This window comes from Battus philenor, unplaced genomic scaffold (genome assembly GCF_028537555.1).
Source record: "Battus philenor isolate CCGP_79_NKW_IND1 unplaced genomic scaffold, ilBatPhil1.0.hap1 SCAF_29, whole genome shotgun sequence".
NCBI classification, from domain to species: domain Eukaryota; kingdom Metazoa; phylum Arthropoda; class Insecta; order Lepidoptera; family Papilionidae; genus Battus; species Battus philenor.
Window position 1 is genome coordinate 5,697,615 of NW_027181692.1, and position 19,016 is coordinate 5,716,630.

The 19,016-nt window shown below is 36.1% G+C and overlaps 2 protein-coding genes across 2 annotated transcripts in view; one reads left to right on the forward strand and one right to left on the reverse strand.

Annotated features, from left to right (window-relative positions):
* The first annotated feature begins 1,663 nt into the window (after window positions 1-1,663).
* LOC137926400 (aldo-keto reductase family 1 member B1-like) lies at window positions 1,664-14,081 on the forward strand. The gene is made up of 7 exons (XM_068770002.1): window positions 1,664-1,790; window positions 5,222-5,364; window positions 8,243-8,384; window positions 9,360-9,554; window positions 11,129-11,328; window positions 12,766-12,921; window positions 13,966-14,081. Exons 1-7 carry the CDS (start codon window positions 1,719-1,721, stop codon window positions 14,003-14,005), a joined length of 948 nt encoding a protein of 315 aa, XP_068626103.1. The 5' UTR covers window positions 1,664-1,718; the 3' UTR covers window positions 14,006-14,081.
* Window positions 14,082-15,127: 1,046 nt separating this feature from the next.
* LOC137926131 (AT-rich interactive domain-containing protein 5B-like) overlaps window positions 15,128-19,016 on the reverse strand; it is an 88,812-nt gene continuing 84,923 nt past the window's right edge. The window contains exons 11-13 of the mRNA XM_068769661.1: window positions 18,568-18,649; window positions 17,531-17,682; window positions 15,128-17,161 (exon numbers count right to left, since the gene is read on the reverse strand). Coding sequence (XP_068625762.1) covers window positions 16,082-17,161; window positions 17,531-17,682; window positions 18,568-18,649 — 1,314 coding nt within the window. The 3' untranslated portion in view covers window positions 15,128-16,081. The remainder of the gene's footprint in view (window positions 17,162-17,530; window positions 17,683-18,567; window positions 18,650-19,016) is intronic.

Consider the following 19,016-nt stretch of genomic DNA (forward strand, 5'->3'; position numbering starts at 1 on the left):
TAAACATAGTTCCGTAGTTTTCATTGTCTGAATGGAATAATTTTGCTGCTTCAATTTTTCCATAGAAATGACGTGTGTTGATGAACAAGATATTGCTGGGTTACCTTGCTGGAAGCTTTATCTGTATATATCAAAATGATTGGTTATATGTGTAAAAATATATATAATATTTAGTTTAGTATGACCTATCGAATATACATAAAAAACTAAAAACTTGTCATACTTTTTCGGAGTTAGGTTATTAACACAAAGGAGCTATAAAGATTAATAATATATAACTAATTTGCTGTCAATAAATATATGTTACATAGTATCTAAGTATTTCTTTTAGAAATAATAAATTACGTAATGATTATAGTAAGAAAAAGCGTTTTTAAATTTAATTGTTGTTTACTGTCTGTTCTTTCAAACTTTATGTTGACAGAAGGTATTGGTCTCTCGCGTTCCAATAGAATAAATAATTAATGTAATAAATTTCAGTGATCAGTTTATATATATCAGTTGATTGAGGTTTAATATTTTTAAAATTATATATTGTTTCGTATCTCTCTGTAGAAATGTCTAACAAGAAATTATTGCCCAGTCATATTTTAACAAAAAAAAATTACGTAATATATTTCAGACATTTCAACATTTTAGCAAAGAAATGAGTTATACATTCACTCATTTAAAGTTTCTACTCCTGTTTGGTTATATATATCATTCTGTATATATGAATGTATATAAAATTACAAAATACAAATCGATAAATATTTATACTTAACGTTTAAAAATTAAAATTAAATATGAATATAAGCCGTGAAAAATTATTCCTTGTTAATGTTTTTAAAATAAACAATTAATTATTAAACTGTTGGGAGTTTTTCATGCACGTGTAAGCCTTATTGAGATTTCGCTCTGAGCAAATAAAGCCATGTTGCTTTTTTTACTTTTTTTCCGCGATTTACCATAAATATATTACAGCAATGAAACAATTATCTTTCCGCCTTACCAAGGTCATATTTTTCCGTTCCTATGTACTGCTCGTTGCAGAATTTTGAGTAGCGGTTAAGGTGCACTTCCACTGTTTGGTTTTTATTAAATAGTATTCTCGAAACTCTTTTTATGATATTTGCCTAAGATTTTTTATTATTTTTATTAAATCTATTATTACAAATTTGATCATCTGTCCAGCTTAAATTAAATTAAGCCCGCTTATTATTGACTTCCAGTAAGAAAGTAAAATCGATTACAAGTTTTTAAAAATATGTATGTATAAATATATAGATGTTCATACTGATATATATATATATATATATATATATATATATATATATATATATATATATATATATACAAGAACAATGAACATTGCTGAGAACACAACGCGTACATTTTAAATAAAATCTTGAACGATGAAGACTTTAACTAGAAAATGAAAAGTGTTATTCATTATCAGCATTTCACTACAAGTCAACTGCTAGGCATAAACTTTCTGATAGATTTCCAAAAGGACCGGTTGAAAGAGGCTTACAGTACAATTATCAAGATATGTTTTCTACTAGAAAAAATACTAACATTTAAATTGGCTTATAATAATTAAATTACGCTTATGGAAATCACCCTTAAACCTATTCGCGTAAATATAAATCGGTCGCTTGTGACGCGTCAGTTTGAATCTAATTGTCGCCGGCGACGCAGCTCCGCACAAATTATTAAAACACTCTCATCACTTTAAAATGAGTGCCGTACCTCTGGTTGTCTTCAACAACGGCCACACCTGTCCCATCATCGGACTGGGAACATGGAAAGTGAGTACCGAATATATTCCACATTACGCAAGAATAAATATTTTTCCAACCACCGGCATTTATAAAAGAAATATTTGCTCTTTCGATTACGGTTTGCTGAACACTTTCGAAGCCAAGACATTGATATAATGTATAGTTTAATATGTTTTTATACATAAACCACTGCGAGGTTTGGAATGTTCATATAGAGAAGAATCTCACAGGAAACTATACTTTTAAAGACAATTTTATAATTTATTTCCTGTTATAAATCCTCTATTTGTTCCGTGAATCAGCATTATAACAATTCTAGGCATATTTATCTCCTATACAATCTTTAATATGATTGTATCTTGCCTTTGTAAAATTGCTTCTAGGATTTATACAAGGTATGTCCCACTATGTTAACAAAAACTTTATTTTACCTTAAATTTTCATTTACGAAATTATCTAAATTATTACAAATACAAATAATACTATTTATTGTAATGCAATCGTTAGTATATCTACAATTATGTCGCGCCATCGGAATTTTGTTTCAGTGTTACATTTTTAATATTGTTGATACTGCAAAAATATATTCACAAAATGCAATAAATTATTTTACGTGATAAGTGATTAGTTAATTAAATTTTGTTGTAGGTAGTTGAAAATGCTTTATCGATTGAAATATTTTATGAAACATTTTTAATATATATATATATATATATATATATATATATATATATATATATAATACTTTATTTGTTTAGGCATTGTTATAAACATGACGTCGGATGTACTATGACTGCAAGATATAGGCCTCCAGAGATTACCTCTATGGTGGTGTCCTATATATATATATATATGTTCCTGTTATAAACCTGTGATATATTAATAAAGATATATTAAGAGTAATCTATTATGTTGGAATGTCTCGTGAAAATATTCAAGATTTCTTAAATCGTTCTACATGATGGATCATGTTATATTACAAGGTTAATTACGATATGCATATAAATATATACATTGCAATGTTTCAAACATAAGTTATACGATAATGATCACAAGTTATTTTCCATAAATACTTAACTGAGGGTAGATTGTTTATATAGATTCTAGAAAGTTCTTGAATCAATCGAATGTGTTTCTACCTTCGATTTAGATTTATAAAAGTAAGACTACCGCGTACTGCATACTCCACGAGGCTATAGATTTGAAAGCTTCGAAATAGCTAATTACTTAGAAAAACGCTTTCATTTACACCAATTTCCAACCTTATTGAAAAGAATATTTTTTAAACTTTTTTAGCAAACAAATGATTTATATTTTCACTCATTTGAATATTTTATTCCCATAACTAATCATCCTGTATATATGAATGTATATAAAATTATTATATATATAATTTTATATACATACATACATATACACATATATATATATAATTTTATATGATGAAATGAAAAGTAATCATTCTGTAATATGTTACATTAATTTATTTCTTATTTATTTTAGTATGTAGTATACGGAAATTCGGAAAGGATTTTTTTACTATGTATATTATAATTACTTTATTAGGTATTTGTGAAACTTTTGATTTTTAAATTTGAATAAAAAACATGTATGGCATGCTTTAGTTTATCTACGTACCCTCGGGCTTGGTTTCAAAAGTAATTGTTATAATGTAATATAATTTATCACATTCTATGCAACTTATTATAAGGTTCATCATCTTCATATCACCCGACAGGTGATGACCAGGATTGCCGCATCCAGCGACTTAAACATTTACTGTGTCGTCCACGTAATTGAATCCAGGCCGTAACTACCCTCTCGTGATCACAGCTCTAGAATTTTTGATCCCAAATGGCATCAGTTGCGTGAGTGATGTGTGCCACCCGCTGCCATTTGAAACGAGCATTTCGTTCTAAGTCTGACCTTGTTTCTTCTGTAGAACACCTCATATTATTTTTAATTGATTTTAGCATAACCTTAATGATTTTTGATTCTTTTAACACAATCATTCCTATGTACTAGATGTCTATACGGTATAATAGTTAATGTATCGGCCCAAGTTGAGGTCTCTGGTGTAGTTCGCGAGCTCACTTAGTCCAGAGGTAAACCAAGCCATCTTAAAAATTGTAAAAATTAATACTTACGTGTAAACATAATTTTTTTAAGTTAACAAAACTTTCAAGTGTCTGTATATGCATATATAATATCTTACACAACATATCTTAGATTTTTTCTTAATTATAAATCTAAAATAAAGTGTATATTACTAAATAGATCTTAATATAGCATTCAAAGAGTTTTTATTTGACTAATTTACATGATTGATATTATAATGTACACATCAAACATTACTAAATTTCATTTAAAAAGAGCAGTTGATCAGCATTCCGAGGTAGTTAATAGTTTACATATAGACTGATAACACTGACAATTTTAAAATTTTTAAAATAATTGTCATTTAAAAGTGCGTGTAAATGCATATATGAAAAATTTGAATTCCCTTGATAAAAAATATATTGCATAACAGTGGGTGACGTAGACCTATATCAACATAACAGGCCTCGATTTATTAACACCATCACCATGAATTGCGTTAAAATGACTCAATGCTCACCAGGTGTTAATCATTAACTGGTTTAACTCATTTGATTATTGTAAATGTATTTTTGATGGAATCAGGCGTTACCTTGCCGAAGTCCATCCTAAGTAAGAAAAGGAACAATATTTAGCCACTTCCGCACATGCAGTGGTAGTCGTGCAACAAAGTGCACCGCCCGCCAGCCCGCTGATAAATGCGTATGCGGCAAACAATGCGAGTCACACAACTGCCACCGCCAAATCACTCAACACGTGTTTCACCCCTCCACAGGCCATCTTCAGGAGTTATGTTACACCGATTAGTGCCAAATACAGACTCTGTGCACTTTGTTGCACGACTACCACTGCATGTGCGGAAGTGGCTAAATATTGGTCCTTTTCCTACTTAAATGTAATTTTGTTTAAATGGTTACAATTTCGTGAGAAGCCGATTGTAACTAAATTGAAACACGTTATTTTAGTCTGTATTTATGACTTCGAATCAGAAATTAAAAGACGCGGAGAAAAATCAAAGTTACTGAAGTAGCTCAAAGAATTGCCCGTTTAAAGTGGCAGTTGCTGAAACACACTCATGTAGCAGACTGCCGATTGAGCCTAAAGGTTCTAGAGTAGCGATTACGTGGGTAAGCCCCCGGCAAGGTAGATTGTCGACAACCAAGGTTGCATGAAGTCTCTAAATTATTAGCTATCGAGGCGATCTTTGGAAAAAACCTTGCAGTAGGGTTTTATCAGATGGTATGATTTTTAGTAACATCAAAATATTTGAGAAGTAATTTGCCTTGTGTTACGCTTTCCAAAGTAGTAATAATGTAACCCTAAAAAAATAACTTTTCTATTCTCTTCTATTCTTTCCGCAGTCGAAACCAGGCGAGGTGACACAGGCCGTGAAAGACGCCATCGACATCGGATATCGTCACATAGATTGCGCGCACATTTATGGAAATGAGAAGGAGGTTGGAGAAGCTTTGAAAGCCAAGTTCGACGAGGGAGTCATTCAAAGGTAAGATCCTCAAAGTGACTAACATAGCTGATGGGTTGAAGTGGCAGGTGGAGTCCATAGGGCGTAGAAAAGATTGCTCCTAGGTCCTTAACACGTTGAAAGCAAGACTAAAAACCATGTTTAGTTCAGTGGGCCGCGACGGACACCATGTGACTACCATCATGTTGGGTCCAAGAGGCCGCGTCGGACACCATGTGTCCGCATGCCCTCGATCACTTCAGAAACCACTAGGGAGCCAACGGACAGTGTTTCGACTGTTTTACCAAGGCACGTGACCCGCGCTGCCCCGCAGAAAAATAATGCGTAAATCGCTGTTTCCGTAAGTCGCCCATTATTTTTAAGGGTTTTACTGACAATATTTGCAAAAAACACCTTGGCGGTATTTGACGATTTTCGATTTAATGGTGTGGCCCCAGGGGACTGTATGCTGTCGGACACATGGTGTCCGCCATGGCGTTCAACGTGATAAGATTCAGAAGTGAAGACCTCGAACCGGCAAGGCAGCTGGATGGATGACCTTGTTAATAATAACACTAGATGCAGAGCCTCTAACTGGTCTTATTTAAAATGTGTGGAGTATGCCTATCCCCAGCTGTGGACATGAAACATCTAAAACATTATTTTTTTATTTATATTACATAACAAATTAAAAATACAATGCTGTCATTCTAAAGTCCATCCCACAGATGTCGACAGTCGAGTCATCAATCTGATAAGGAATATCGTAACTTCACAAACAGTGCCGGATGTTCATGTCGCGTTGATTACCTGTAATTAGAAACATAATTACCGTGTCGAAGGCTCATTACAAACAAACACGACACAGTCGTATCGATTGATTTAATATTTTATCAAGATTGACTCGGGTCACCTTGGCCGATAAATTCATGGTTTCTCGTACCTTTTCGTATAAACGAAATATATGCTACTTTACTCGAGGAAGAATCTTCATTTGAGAAAGATTCTTTTATCGATGGAGATTCTTTTATTAAGGAAGATTCTTTTGCCGAGGAAGATTCTTTTATCGAAGAAGATTCTTTACTCGAGGAAATTTCTTTACTCGGGGGAAATTTCCTCGATGAAGTATTTTTTAAGATAGTTTTTGTGCTGAACTGGACAAATTATTATTAACCACCTCAAATCAATAGTATACTAGAAGTATAACGAATTAGCAAGTTAAAGTAACAGAAGGCAGGCTACACTGCGCGTAGAACTGATGGCCGTTGGATCCTTAAGGGTGTGGAGGGTAGGCCACAAACCCGCATGCCCATTATTGGTCGCTCGCCCACAAGAGCGACGGAAAACTCTGGATGCCTATTGAAAATATTTGGAAAATTCATGTCCAGTAGCGGACGTCTTACAGCTGAACGATGATGATGATGATGATCGTATTAAGGATATCGTAAAAGTGAATCAAAAAGCCTTCTGTATCTTTGTTAGAGGTTCTTCTAAGATTAGAGCGTGTTTGGAACCCTCGTATAGTTGAGTTTCTATCAAATTGTGCTCTTCTGGCATTTTTATGAAGCATACAGGTGGTCACTGTAAACGATTCTTTATTGATAATAATATTAATGAACACTCTTAACAATATATTGTTACAAATTATTTATCGAAACAAGAAATACATTTTCGTATTCCTAAATTTAAGTTACAGTAATTTTTCTTCATGTACACTGACTTTAGTGACATGATTTCTATTAAAGAAACTAAAAATCTGGTTTGACCCTTCGTTTGCCTAAACCTTATCAGGCTGCGCTTCTGCCTTAAGACAGATGTGTCCGGAAACGATACAAGCTATATTTTATCGAATATTACTTAAAATACGGTTCAAAATACTTTGCATTTTAATCAGGATATACTGCAGATTGTAGACAACAACTTTGCGTTAGAAATTTTAAGAATTTGTTTCCGATCGAAAAATACAGTGCATCCAAACTCACGCGCGTTACTCGCTCGCAAACTTTTAGCATACGAGAGGTTAAAACAGTTTCTAGTCAATTTACATTATTTTTAATATGCCGAGTATACATAACGCCTCAACCTATTATATAATAGGTGTCTTAACCCTTTCCACTCCAAGGTTGTTATGTAGCATCGATAAAATTTAATTGAATTATAGTATCTTGCGATTTTAGAATATGTTTCATTCATTCGTGATTCAAACATTTGAGTAACAAAAATCTTTCCTGTTTTAAAATTTTCCCCAAAAAGAAGTATTACACCATGTCGAGTATCACTCGACAGTGGAGCTTGTGGAACAAAATCAGTGTAGAGTCACACTCGACCTTGGAGTGGAAAGGGTTAACTATGTCATTCCCAATGTGGGGCCAACGCCCCACAGGGGTGCAATTCGAAAGTGACTCTAGAAGAGTTAACCCTCTCGCTTTAACATACTAAATATACATGTTACATAAGAAGGCGTAAGAATTTTAGAAAGGCTAAAGTGGTGCATGGCATATAAGATCGAAAAATATTTGTCTACATATTGGGGGGCCTGCCCTGCCTTTTGGCACAATCGGCTACTAATTGCATGGGCGATCTCTCTCGCCTATTGCCGATTCAAACTATCAATTCTTCCAGCAACATGGATGATCTTGGTTTTCCTCCAGTTTCTTATTTCTGATCCGATCTCGCAGCGAAACTCGTAGGATAGTTCTCTCCATTGCTCTCTGGCGATCTTGAGCCTTATGACGCCCATCGTCTCTGATCCGTATGACATCATGACACATGGAAATTTCTAAATATTGTGATCATTCTAAATGATCCGATTGTGAAGTGAAGCCTGAACAATTTGCAAAACTGCCTTGTATTTTATTACTGTATTGTAATGCAAATGTAAACTTGTATTATATTCAATGTTATATAAATTGTCTACTAGGAAAGATATCTTTATAACATCAAAACTCTGGTGCACCTATCACCGCCCGGACCTGGTGGAGGGAGCCTGTAAGACCACACTTCAAAACCTTGGATTGGAGTATTTGGACTTGTACCTCATTCACTGGCCTCAGGCGTACAAGGTAAGCTTTTTGTACCCTGTTACCCTCCAACTTTAGTTTAAATAGACTCGCACGAAAGCAAGAGATAAGGATAGATAAGTTTTGTTGAAAATAATTAACATTACTAATAAAACTTTAAAAAGATGATCTATGTTCAATCACCTTGTATTTTAAGTAAAAAGAAACTAAATAAATGCGCTTAATCTAATCCGAAGATTTACCATCACCAAAGCAGTCTAAATTTTTTTTGAACATTTTGAGCTTCGAATTAAAATTATATATATATGTAATGAAACTAGTTTCTATTTTGTATTGTGCCGCGCTCATTTAATGTCGGTAAAGCAGCGGCTGTTTAACCTTGACACTTCATAGATGGCGCTGTTGATAATGGTGTTATGATGGCGTCCGTTTCGGTCGCCGGTCGGTAAAGAGTTTGGTAAAAATATTGCAGAATAAAATTTTAAAAAGGAATCGACAGTTTAAATCAGAGTTCCCCAAACTTCTTTGTGTCGTAGACCCCTTGCCATATTTTTTCGTATTGGGTAGACCCCTGCTTACCTGATATTGATTTCCTGTAAATTTCTAACTGTAGTGAAGTTTAGTGTTAAAAACATAAAGTAAAAACACAAGTTAATTTATACATTTATTAATTGAATTTAAATTAAAACTACTCTAAATAAAATTTTGTATCTGTTATATAAAATATACGTAGCGTTAAATACAAATTTTTTCACTGACGTAGACCCCTTGCAGGTTGTCATAGAACCCTAGGGGTCGATTTAGACCACTTTAGGAATCACTGGTTTAAATGATAACTTAAAATGTCGTTTCTCTGTTTTCAGAACAACTCATATTATTTTTAAACACATACCTACATAGTCGAGAGAAATTGTATACATTTATATATATATATATATATATATATATATATATAATTATCTAAAAAAATGTTTGATATGTGAAGAGTTTGTTTAAGTACTATATATTATTTTACAGGAAGGCGATGTTGAATTCCCCGTCGATGATGACGGTAAGGCGGTACCTTCGCCAGTCGACTACCTTGACACCTGGAAGGCATTGGAGACGCTGGTAGACCAGGGTCTGGTGCGAAGCATTGGTGTTTCAAACTTCAATAAGAAGCAAATCGAAAGAGTCATGGAGGCTGCTCGGATCAAGCCTGCTGTTAACCAGGTATGTCCAAAACTTCTCACGACTTAAACCTTCATATAAGTAAATGAAAAACATGAGTTATTGTCGGATTAAAAAACTTCCTCTGTCTTTAAATACCTACAAAATTTCTTTGTATATTTTATAATTTTGTTACCGCTCTTTTTTTATCATTATACTGCTTACTTTTTAATATTATCTAGTGAATAATGGTGCAAATAGTGTAAATATTATTTTTTTTTTAAATAAAAAATAAAAATGTGTTATCGTCCAATTTCTGTCGTCCGGCGACTCACTACAATCGTTGAGAAAATAATCGTTTTTACAAACAATGCACATCATGTACCGCTCTACTGTGAGAATCCTTCGCGATATTATTTCCGCAGTTGTATATATACTTATACAACTTTGACATTACATTCCGTAATAAAGTTCCCTATAAAACAGTTATTTGGTTTATTTCAACAGGCTTTTATTCCATTTAGAGATGTATAACCACTACAACTAAGTTACTCCACTACTAAACTACAATTTTATGAGAGGGTTATTTTGAACGTATATAAATTCAACATCAATAATAAATCTTGCGCATAAAATTCCCGTACGTGTTTGTTGTGGATTCTTGTCAGAAATCCTACCTGAGTAAGAAAAAGTAATATTTAGCCACTTCCGCACATGCAGTGGTAGTCGTGCAACAAAACGCATCGCCCGCTAGCTCGCTGATAAATGCGTATGCGGCAAGCAATGCGAATTACACAACTGCCACCGTTAAATCACTCAACACGTGTTTCACCCCTCCACGGGGCATCTTCAGGAGTTATGTTACACCGATTAGTGCCAAACACAGAGTACTTCCTGGACTCCCGCAAGGTAACGCCTGATTCCATTAAAAATAGAAACCCTACCCACCAGAACCCTCGTAGTCGAGCGAGAAATGCCGAAGCAAAAGACAGGGAATATTAAAAAACGTCGCCACGTCGGACTGTAGGAATCCTTTTTTATAACTAGATTCTCACGGCTGCCTAAATGGCATTTGCAGATTCCGTGGATTTGAAGTACGAGGCCTAAGACTTGTTTTAAAGTAGGGAAGCCCTAGAGCTCCCGGGGGATCCTCGGCTTGAACCGCTACATACTATTTAACAAGGCTGAAAGCACCTAGTTCTTAAATCGCTTCGGTGAAGATTCCATGATTTGACTAAACGCAAGAGCCCTCACGAGGGGACCTGGTCTTGGGCTGTCACTCCTCGATAAGTCCCGTTGTGCATTCCGACACAAGGGCGCCCGGGAGAGCTGAACCTCTGCTTTACTGGTTTCTATTGCCTAATAACACTCCTACCACTTCGGATAGTGTTAGCTTGGAAAAGAAGTTGAGGAAACTCAAGCTGCGCTTCTTTCTAGTATGATCGAGGGTTGGCGCCCATAATAGCACCAGGCAATTGCACACGTGGATGCAATTCAGACTACTACATAGTTATAGACTAGTACAATGTTTTTATTTAAATTAGGTTATATGCAGTAATACTATGATTAGAGTTGTGTAGAATAGACCTAACAAAAGTATCGAGTTTTTATCACAAAAATATTTAATTTGCTTCCAGATCGAAGTGCATCCGTACTTAAACCAGCAGAAGCTGTTCGACTTCTGCAAGTCGTTGGACATCACCGTCACCGCGTACTCCCCTCTCGGCTCCCCGGACCGTCCCTGGGCAAAGCCTGGTGACCCCCACCTGTTGGAAGACAAGCGCCTCAAGGAAATCGCTGATAAGCACAACAAAACTATCGCACAAGTTCTGATTAGGTGAGGAACATATATGTTTACTTATTAATGTCGTCATCATCATTTTAGCCTTTAGACCTGCACTACTAGACATAGGCTTTCTCCATAGTAAGAAAAGGACTAATATTTAGCCACTTCCGCACATGCAGTGGTCGTCATGCAATAAAATGCACCGCCCGCCAACCCGCTGACAAATGCGTATGCGGCAAACAATGCGAATCACACAACCGCCACCGCCAAATTACTCAATACGTGTTTCACCCCTCCACGAGGTAACGCCTGATTCCATTAAATAGGATTTCTCCATAGATTTCCAATAAGACAAATTGGAGGCGGCCTGCATCCAACATATATAAAGGTCTCCGTCTTTTCACCTTGTCTTACGATGCACTTGCTGATCTGTGATCTCTACTCCAGAACCTTAAGGTTCCAGTGACCACTTATTCGCGTTAATAACCTGCCCTCTTCAATTTCATTTTATATCCCCACAAAATATACATAAAACTCGCACTAATGAAACGCTTTTTCTTTTATTGATCATGTAATAATATTGCTATATAAAAAAGCCGCCATATGTGAAAGTTCCCGCGGACGTCGTCACAACGCTTAACCTTTTGTTCGTCTCGCCTACTCGTCTCGCTCACTCGCACGGCGTGCACGATATGCGCTCTTGCTTGCTCTTGGCAGGTAGCCAAGACGCAGCACGTGCGCCCGCGGCCGTTGGAGTTCTCGGAGAGTCGGATTTGAGCCATGGTTCGATGCGCAACCGCGCGTAGGCGAATTATTCATTTTCCGCGCACAAATTGTTTTCGTAATTAAATAAACGTTTTTTCCACATCACAATTTTTAAATTTTGCAGCGAAAACTATTTTTTATATATAGGGGGACCGAAGAGTAATGTCGCTTTCTTAAGTTAAATTCACACGACTACACTTTTAACAAGCTTTTATTTCTAATCAATATATTCACCTTCGTTATCCACAACCTTTTGCCGTCTAGTATACAAATGTTTAATGCCGAAGCGGTAACAAATCAATAGGTTTTTCTGTAAAATATGTCGACAGAAACGACATTACATTCCGGTCCCCCTAATATTTACTCGCGAAGTTTTTAAGTTTTCTTATAAGAGTCTTACTGCATCGAAATTTTTCGACTTTTATTCATTATATGTTCTTAGTGAGATAGTTATAAGGTAATAATTGTAACTAATTTTATATGTCATTTGTAAATTCTTACTGCCTTTTTGTTTATGTCCAATAAAGTAAAATAAAAAAATAAAGTTTTTATTATGCTATGTCCAGCAGTTGACATTTTACAGCTGCTATTATGATAATGTCATATATCTGAAAGCCAACGATGACCTTTCAGACCTGGCTCTAAAAATAAATTGAGGTTTTTCTGATTTTTTTGGTTTTTGATTTGAAAAACAAAGTTGTTGAACGACTCCTGTGTTGGCAGGTACGCGATCGAGCGCGGCATGATCGTGATCCCCAAGTCCGTGACGCGGTCGCGCATAGAACAGAACTTCCAGGTGTTCGACTTCCAACTGGATGCCGAAGACCTCCAGCGCGTTGCAGCTCTCGAGTGTAACGGCCGGCTCTGCACTATGGGCGAGTGAGTACCACACATACTCTTTTATAATAACACTTCTAACACACGATAATGGTTACAGAAGTAAAAGCCTTTAAAGTGTATGTATAGCTAAATTTTCTATCAGTCAATGTATGGAAAACCCTATCTAAAAATCAATTGTTTCAGAAATAATAAACAACGTAATGATAATATTAAAAATAATTATTGTTAATTATCTGTATTAAGACTTTATACTGCCAGAAGTTAGCGTGTCGTATTTCAATAGAAAAAAAAGTTAATGTAACATATTTCAGAGTGATCACTTTTCTATGGCCCTCGCTATTGGGAGCCTCTCGTACCCCCTATCTAATTTGAGACAGGGACTTTATTTACACATAATTTTTTCAGAGTTTTATCTTTATTCGACACTCACTTTCATACTTCTCAATTTCTTTTATTCTTTCCTTTTATCCTTCACAATATCTTGCAATTTTTGTTCTTTTATTCCTTATTGCTTTTATCGCCTTCCTTTCCTCATCTGTGTGTGAGTGATCACTTTATACAGGGAGATTGGAAATAGATGTGTAAACTTTAAAGCTTTTTTGCTACCAAACTAGCTATATATTCATCCCTTTAAAGGTTTTGACCTCTAACTGTATATATCATCATCATAACTATAGCCATAGGATGTAAATTTCTGGAGATAGGTCTTCTTAATAGATTTCTGGAGAGCATTTAAGGTATATCAACCCTGTGGGTGGATATCCTGCGGTGGGATGTCCTGCGTTGCTCTTTCCGCTTCATTTGAGAACGTTATATAAATAAGATATTTCAACATAATTACTCATCGTGATATTTCTGGAGTCATTAGGCTTATAGACTTGATATTTAGTATGAATATTACTTTTGCAAAGTAAAGGTGAGCTAAGAACGGATTTTACGTAATATCTTCCACAAAAGGAAATAAGGGGGCATTTGGTAAAGTCTTATAGTAGGCTGATACAGCTAGTTGTTATAAAGACGTGTTTAATTTCTTACGCTATTAATGATAATATTTTTACAAAGTAATTATAATTTCTGTTTCAGTGTACACCATCCCGATTATCCTTTCCACGACGAATACTAAAATCTGCATCGGCACGAGTACATGACTACTCATTTTTTTGTTCCTTAATTTATAAATAAACAGTTGCTGCATTTAATTTGTTATTTTTATACACCATCTAAATGTATAAGAACATCTTCAAGATCAAGATAAGTCTTATTTACCATATTCATATGAGGCTTAGACTTTTGGACTTTAAACGGACCAATTACGAAAGCTCTAAACTTTTAAGCGTTAATCTTTAACGAATTCAATGGAATTTACAAAAGGTAAAAAAATGTAAGTACGTAATTAAGAACTATACAAAAAAATGTGCAATATTTATCGCCGGGTACTATCGGTTCTTTGCTGATAATTAATTTGCGGTAAATAAAACGTCTATTTAGAATTTAATGATTTCAGAAATAATAAAGTAAAGATAATATAGTAAGAAAAACAGTTTCCAAATTTTAGATTACATATTCAAATTATTGTTGTGTATCTATACATGCATAAACCACATACCGTTAAATAAAAATTTAAAGCCATTGGCACAAGTGTTTACTTCATAAGCCAGTTTTATATTTTTTGTGAGGGTATGACGAAAAAAAGAACGATTCAATTTTCCAAATATTTATTTTGTACGGCAATCAATTATCTTACAGTGCCAGAACCACTCACCTATTTACACTTGCGTATTAGAAAAACGTACACCTATTTAACTATAGAAACAATTCAGCTAGGTCTCCACCGTACGCTGTAGGAAATAGATTTAATTCTAATATTTACAAACTGAGAAGTTAATTGTTCCCAAGTTGGCCGGCAAGCGCGATGCTTCCGGGAGACGCTGTCTTGAATGCATCCAGCACTGAACAATTTACACTAGGCCTCACCCGTGGGTACTTGTAGAATTTAATTTTAGATCATTTAAAATGAATGAAAATCAAATGTAAAATAAATCGAAACTCAATTTCACTAACTTGTTACCTTGTTTAAAATGTAACATTTTTAACGTCATCAAAAACATACAAAGAGATTTTATTACATGTTTATCAGCACGTAAAGATTTTTATCTCTCCTCTATTTGGTATATTTTTACTATATTATTTGATCCTTATTTATTATATCGTAATAAAAAACTATTTATTTATGTTTTTGGTTAGAGTCGGTCTCAAAAATGTATTTTCGGTGATATATCCTATAGGCGTGTAAAGTCCTTTATAAACATGTGGGTACATGAAAAAAAGGTAGTCCCAGGTCATTATTTCCTATCCTGAACTAGGATACAGTTCAAGTGCTGGAGTGTTTTGTATATAAAAGAACAACACAGTCCGTCCCGCACGCTGCGACTTGAGCCAATGCGACTTGCGTCTTCAATTTCTTTGATAAAACTTAATACCCATTTCGAGGGTAGTTTGAAAACATTAATCTACCCCATTTATCGTTATTTTAATATTTACAAATATAATGCTATAATAGTTAACTAAGTTTTTGGCTTATTGTGATTGGAGGGTAGTTTTAAAAGACATTAAACGGCAAACAAGATTTCATTTATAAAATAACTGAACAAGGCAGTGATGATTCTCGTAGTAACACAAAGTGTAAACTACCCTCATTTAGCCAAAAACATTTCTTTACAATCCACATATCGTTGTTGCCTAACCAATGCGTAGGTACAAAAATTATAATTTTGAAATAGTGAATTTAGACGTTTTCTTTTAATATTTTAGATATTGGAAATCTAAGCAGGGCTATGTCCAGAAGTGGACGTTCTGCAGCTGAAATAAAAAGTGGGTGGCACCTCCAAAACCATGCTTTTAATGATCCTAAATAGAAAATAATACGAATAAATCAACATTGAAGTTTTTATAGTTAGATCCAATACTAGTGTCCACCCACTTTGCTTGCAGTAATAATTATTTTTATATAGAAATTTACTGTTAGAAGTTTGTGTACACACACACACGATGAAACAGTGCTCTGATATATTGGCTTGACAACGACGATACTCGTGGATAACAAATCATTCAGACATTCCGGAAAAGGAGTTTCGATGTGAAACGGGAATAGATTCCCTGGACGTTCCCACGCGGGAAATTAGACTAGATTATGCTAGGGCTAGTTCTTGGTGGTTGGCGTGGTGTTGGTAAGTAAGCCGGAGTACCCGCGGAATTGGTCAGCCACCAGGTCACGGTAAGCCGCCAGCTGTCGCTGGTCCAGCTGTCCCAAGCTGCTATACAGTGCACTCATGTATACTGGGTCCATGAACGGCGTCATGCTGGGCACAGATTTTTGCATCTCCATCATCTGCGCTAGGCTGTTCTGTGGTTTCACGCTGGGGATGCTAGGATCTTTACCGGGAGATCCGTCGTCCCGTGGTATTTGGTAGTGAGGGACGACTATGGGGTTCTTTTTATGTCCAGAGGGAGAAGCGGGAGGGTAGGGTCTGTAGTCCTTGGGTGGGGTGGGTGTTTTGACGGAGACGAATTTGCCGTTGGATGACCGTTTTTGTGGGGGGCGTTTGGGTGGTGTTTGGGGTTTGGGGTTGACTAGAGTGATCTCAAGGTTGGAGCCAACGACTGCTTTTCCATCGAGCAGCGTGTAGTTCTTTGATAGGTTATGAGGTTGGGGGTGAGAGGGCGCAGGCAGAGTGGGAGGCACGCGTACTATCTCAACAGCGGGGCGGTGTGGGGGTAGGTGGGCAGGGGCGTGCGTGGTGGCGTGCGGCTTGCAGGTGAGATCGAGGGCGTCGCGAGGAGGCGTGGCTGTGGGGGCGCAACGCGGAGCTCTCACGGGGGCGCCTAGCACCACATGGGGTGGCGGCATGAACGGATCCTTCGGATTCCCATACACCGTTTTCTCTGGCCCGGAAGACCCGAATATACTGGTCGCCTGTATAACTTTAGGCGGCTGTACACCGTTAGGCACACTTGGAGGAATGATATTGTACATCTGAAACAGCTGTGCCTGTGTCATGATCTGATGCTGTACAGCAGGATTGAGGATGATTGGCGCAGGGCTGATGAGTGGTGTGATTGGATTCGCGAGAACTGGCTGCAGGGGCCAGGTGGGTGGGACGGCGGTCACCTCCAAGCCCCGCTCCTTGAGGATGTCCAGCTTCTTCTTCTTGACCGACTGCGGACTTTCTGGGTATTCGTCGAGGTCAATTATTTCTGGCGTTTTCGGTTTGTAAGGTACCTGGAAAAATTGTTTTGATTTATTTAGACTCGGATGTCTATTTCTCGAGCTTTATGAACGTGTTCGCATGAAATACTTTAGAGAAATTCCCATTCGCCATGAATTAATAACGAGAAAATTAGTACAAACAATACTGCAGGTTTTCTTGGGCTAACCTTATCCAAAACAAAATTGCACCCCCCCCCCCTAAATTTGTGATGATGCAATAAGAAAAATTTACGGAGAATTGTTATTTTTGCACGTGTTATTTATTAACAAATAAAATAAAAATTCTTACACTTATATTGCTCATGTGCAGTTCTTTGGAAAAATCCATTAATAACGCAGTTTAAAGTTGGTGCAATGAAAATTATAAATTGTGGTACTGACCTCGACGATCTCGTCATCGCTGTGGGCGCCAGTGGTGGTGGTGGTGGTAGTAGCGGTGGTAGTGGGAGGCGGGTGGTGGATGCCGAAGTTGTTGAGAGCAGCAGGCTGTGGTGAGCCGGCAGCGGAGTCTGTCCGTGGCGGCGGCAAGCTCGCTGTAACAGATCCTGTGTTACGAATTGCTGAAGACACTATTTTCAAGTGGACGTTATATGTTACCATTGCAGCTGTTCAGGCAGAACGTGATGGGTGTAAAAGTCTTGAAGTTTTTACACCTATTGACTAGAAATCACCCTGTATAAAGTTATCGCCCTAAAATCTGTTACATTCATTTATTTTTCCTATTTTAATGCGACAGACCAATAACGATCTTCTAACATTACAAAGTTTATTCAGATAGATAGTAAACAATAATTTATTTTAACATGTAGTAACCTGTATTCTGAAAAAGCTTTTTCTTACTTTATTGTTATTACATTATTTATTATTTCTAAAACCACGGATATTTTCGGACAGAGTAAATATATATTTACCTCTTTAAAACTTTTGGACCAATAACAAATCAACCTGTATATACGTAAGCTTTCTGAAGGGAAACCCATAATAACACTTCAATTAATCTTTGCTTTTTGAATGCCTTACTTGCAACTGGTAAATGTGAACACGGCTTTCTAATTTATTATGCTTTAATTATATAAGGGACGTGGCAATGACGAGCTGTTTTCATAATTCGAATACACCATAGAAGAACTATTAACGCTATTTTTTTCAGTTAGAGTCATTTTACTACACTTTATTAAAACTTTATAATGGAGCAAAGGAATGGAGGGGATAATATTCCCCCGTCCCGCCGTAAGCATACTTAAGGCGCGGTACAGTGGTTTCGGTAGCACTACACCAAAAGCTACCTTCTTACCTTGCTTTAACGACGAAAGTTAGGCCTTCTAGATCCTGACTGTGAGTTCCATGGGTTTCTGGTCACATTTACTCTTATGGATGCTAATCCTGTCTCCGCATGGCGATAAAGGAACAAGACTTACGTGCGCTGGCAGTGGCCAGTGGTCGCGTGGGTTTGACTCTCACAGCCCTCAGCGAGCTACGTCCAGCTGGTCGCGCACTTCGCTGCAATATATAAATAAACCAAATTTAAAATACCTTTATTTAAATAATAATTTACATGTACTATTGAAGCATCGATTGTTTTAACATTAGAAGTAGTTATTTACCATCAGATCGGAACGCTGACCTAATAAGAGCCGGAATGTCAACATGTGCTCTTTTAAAATCAAATTATACAATTTTTATATGTGCATTTTAATATTAACCATGTAAGTAAGTCAAGAAAGTTCCACAAATTTCGATTAACTAAAAACTCTTTAATGCTATAATAAGATTTATTTAGTAATATACTTTAAATTTTAGATTTAAATCTAATAAAAGAAAGATCTAAAATATTTTGCGTAATTTTATTGTATATGCGTACACTCAG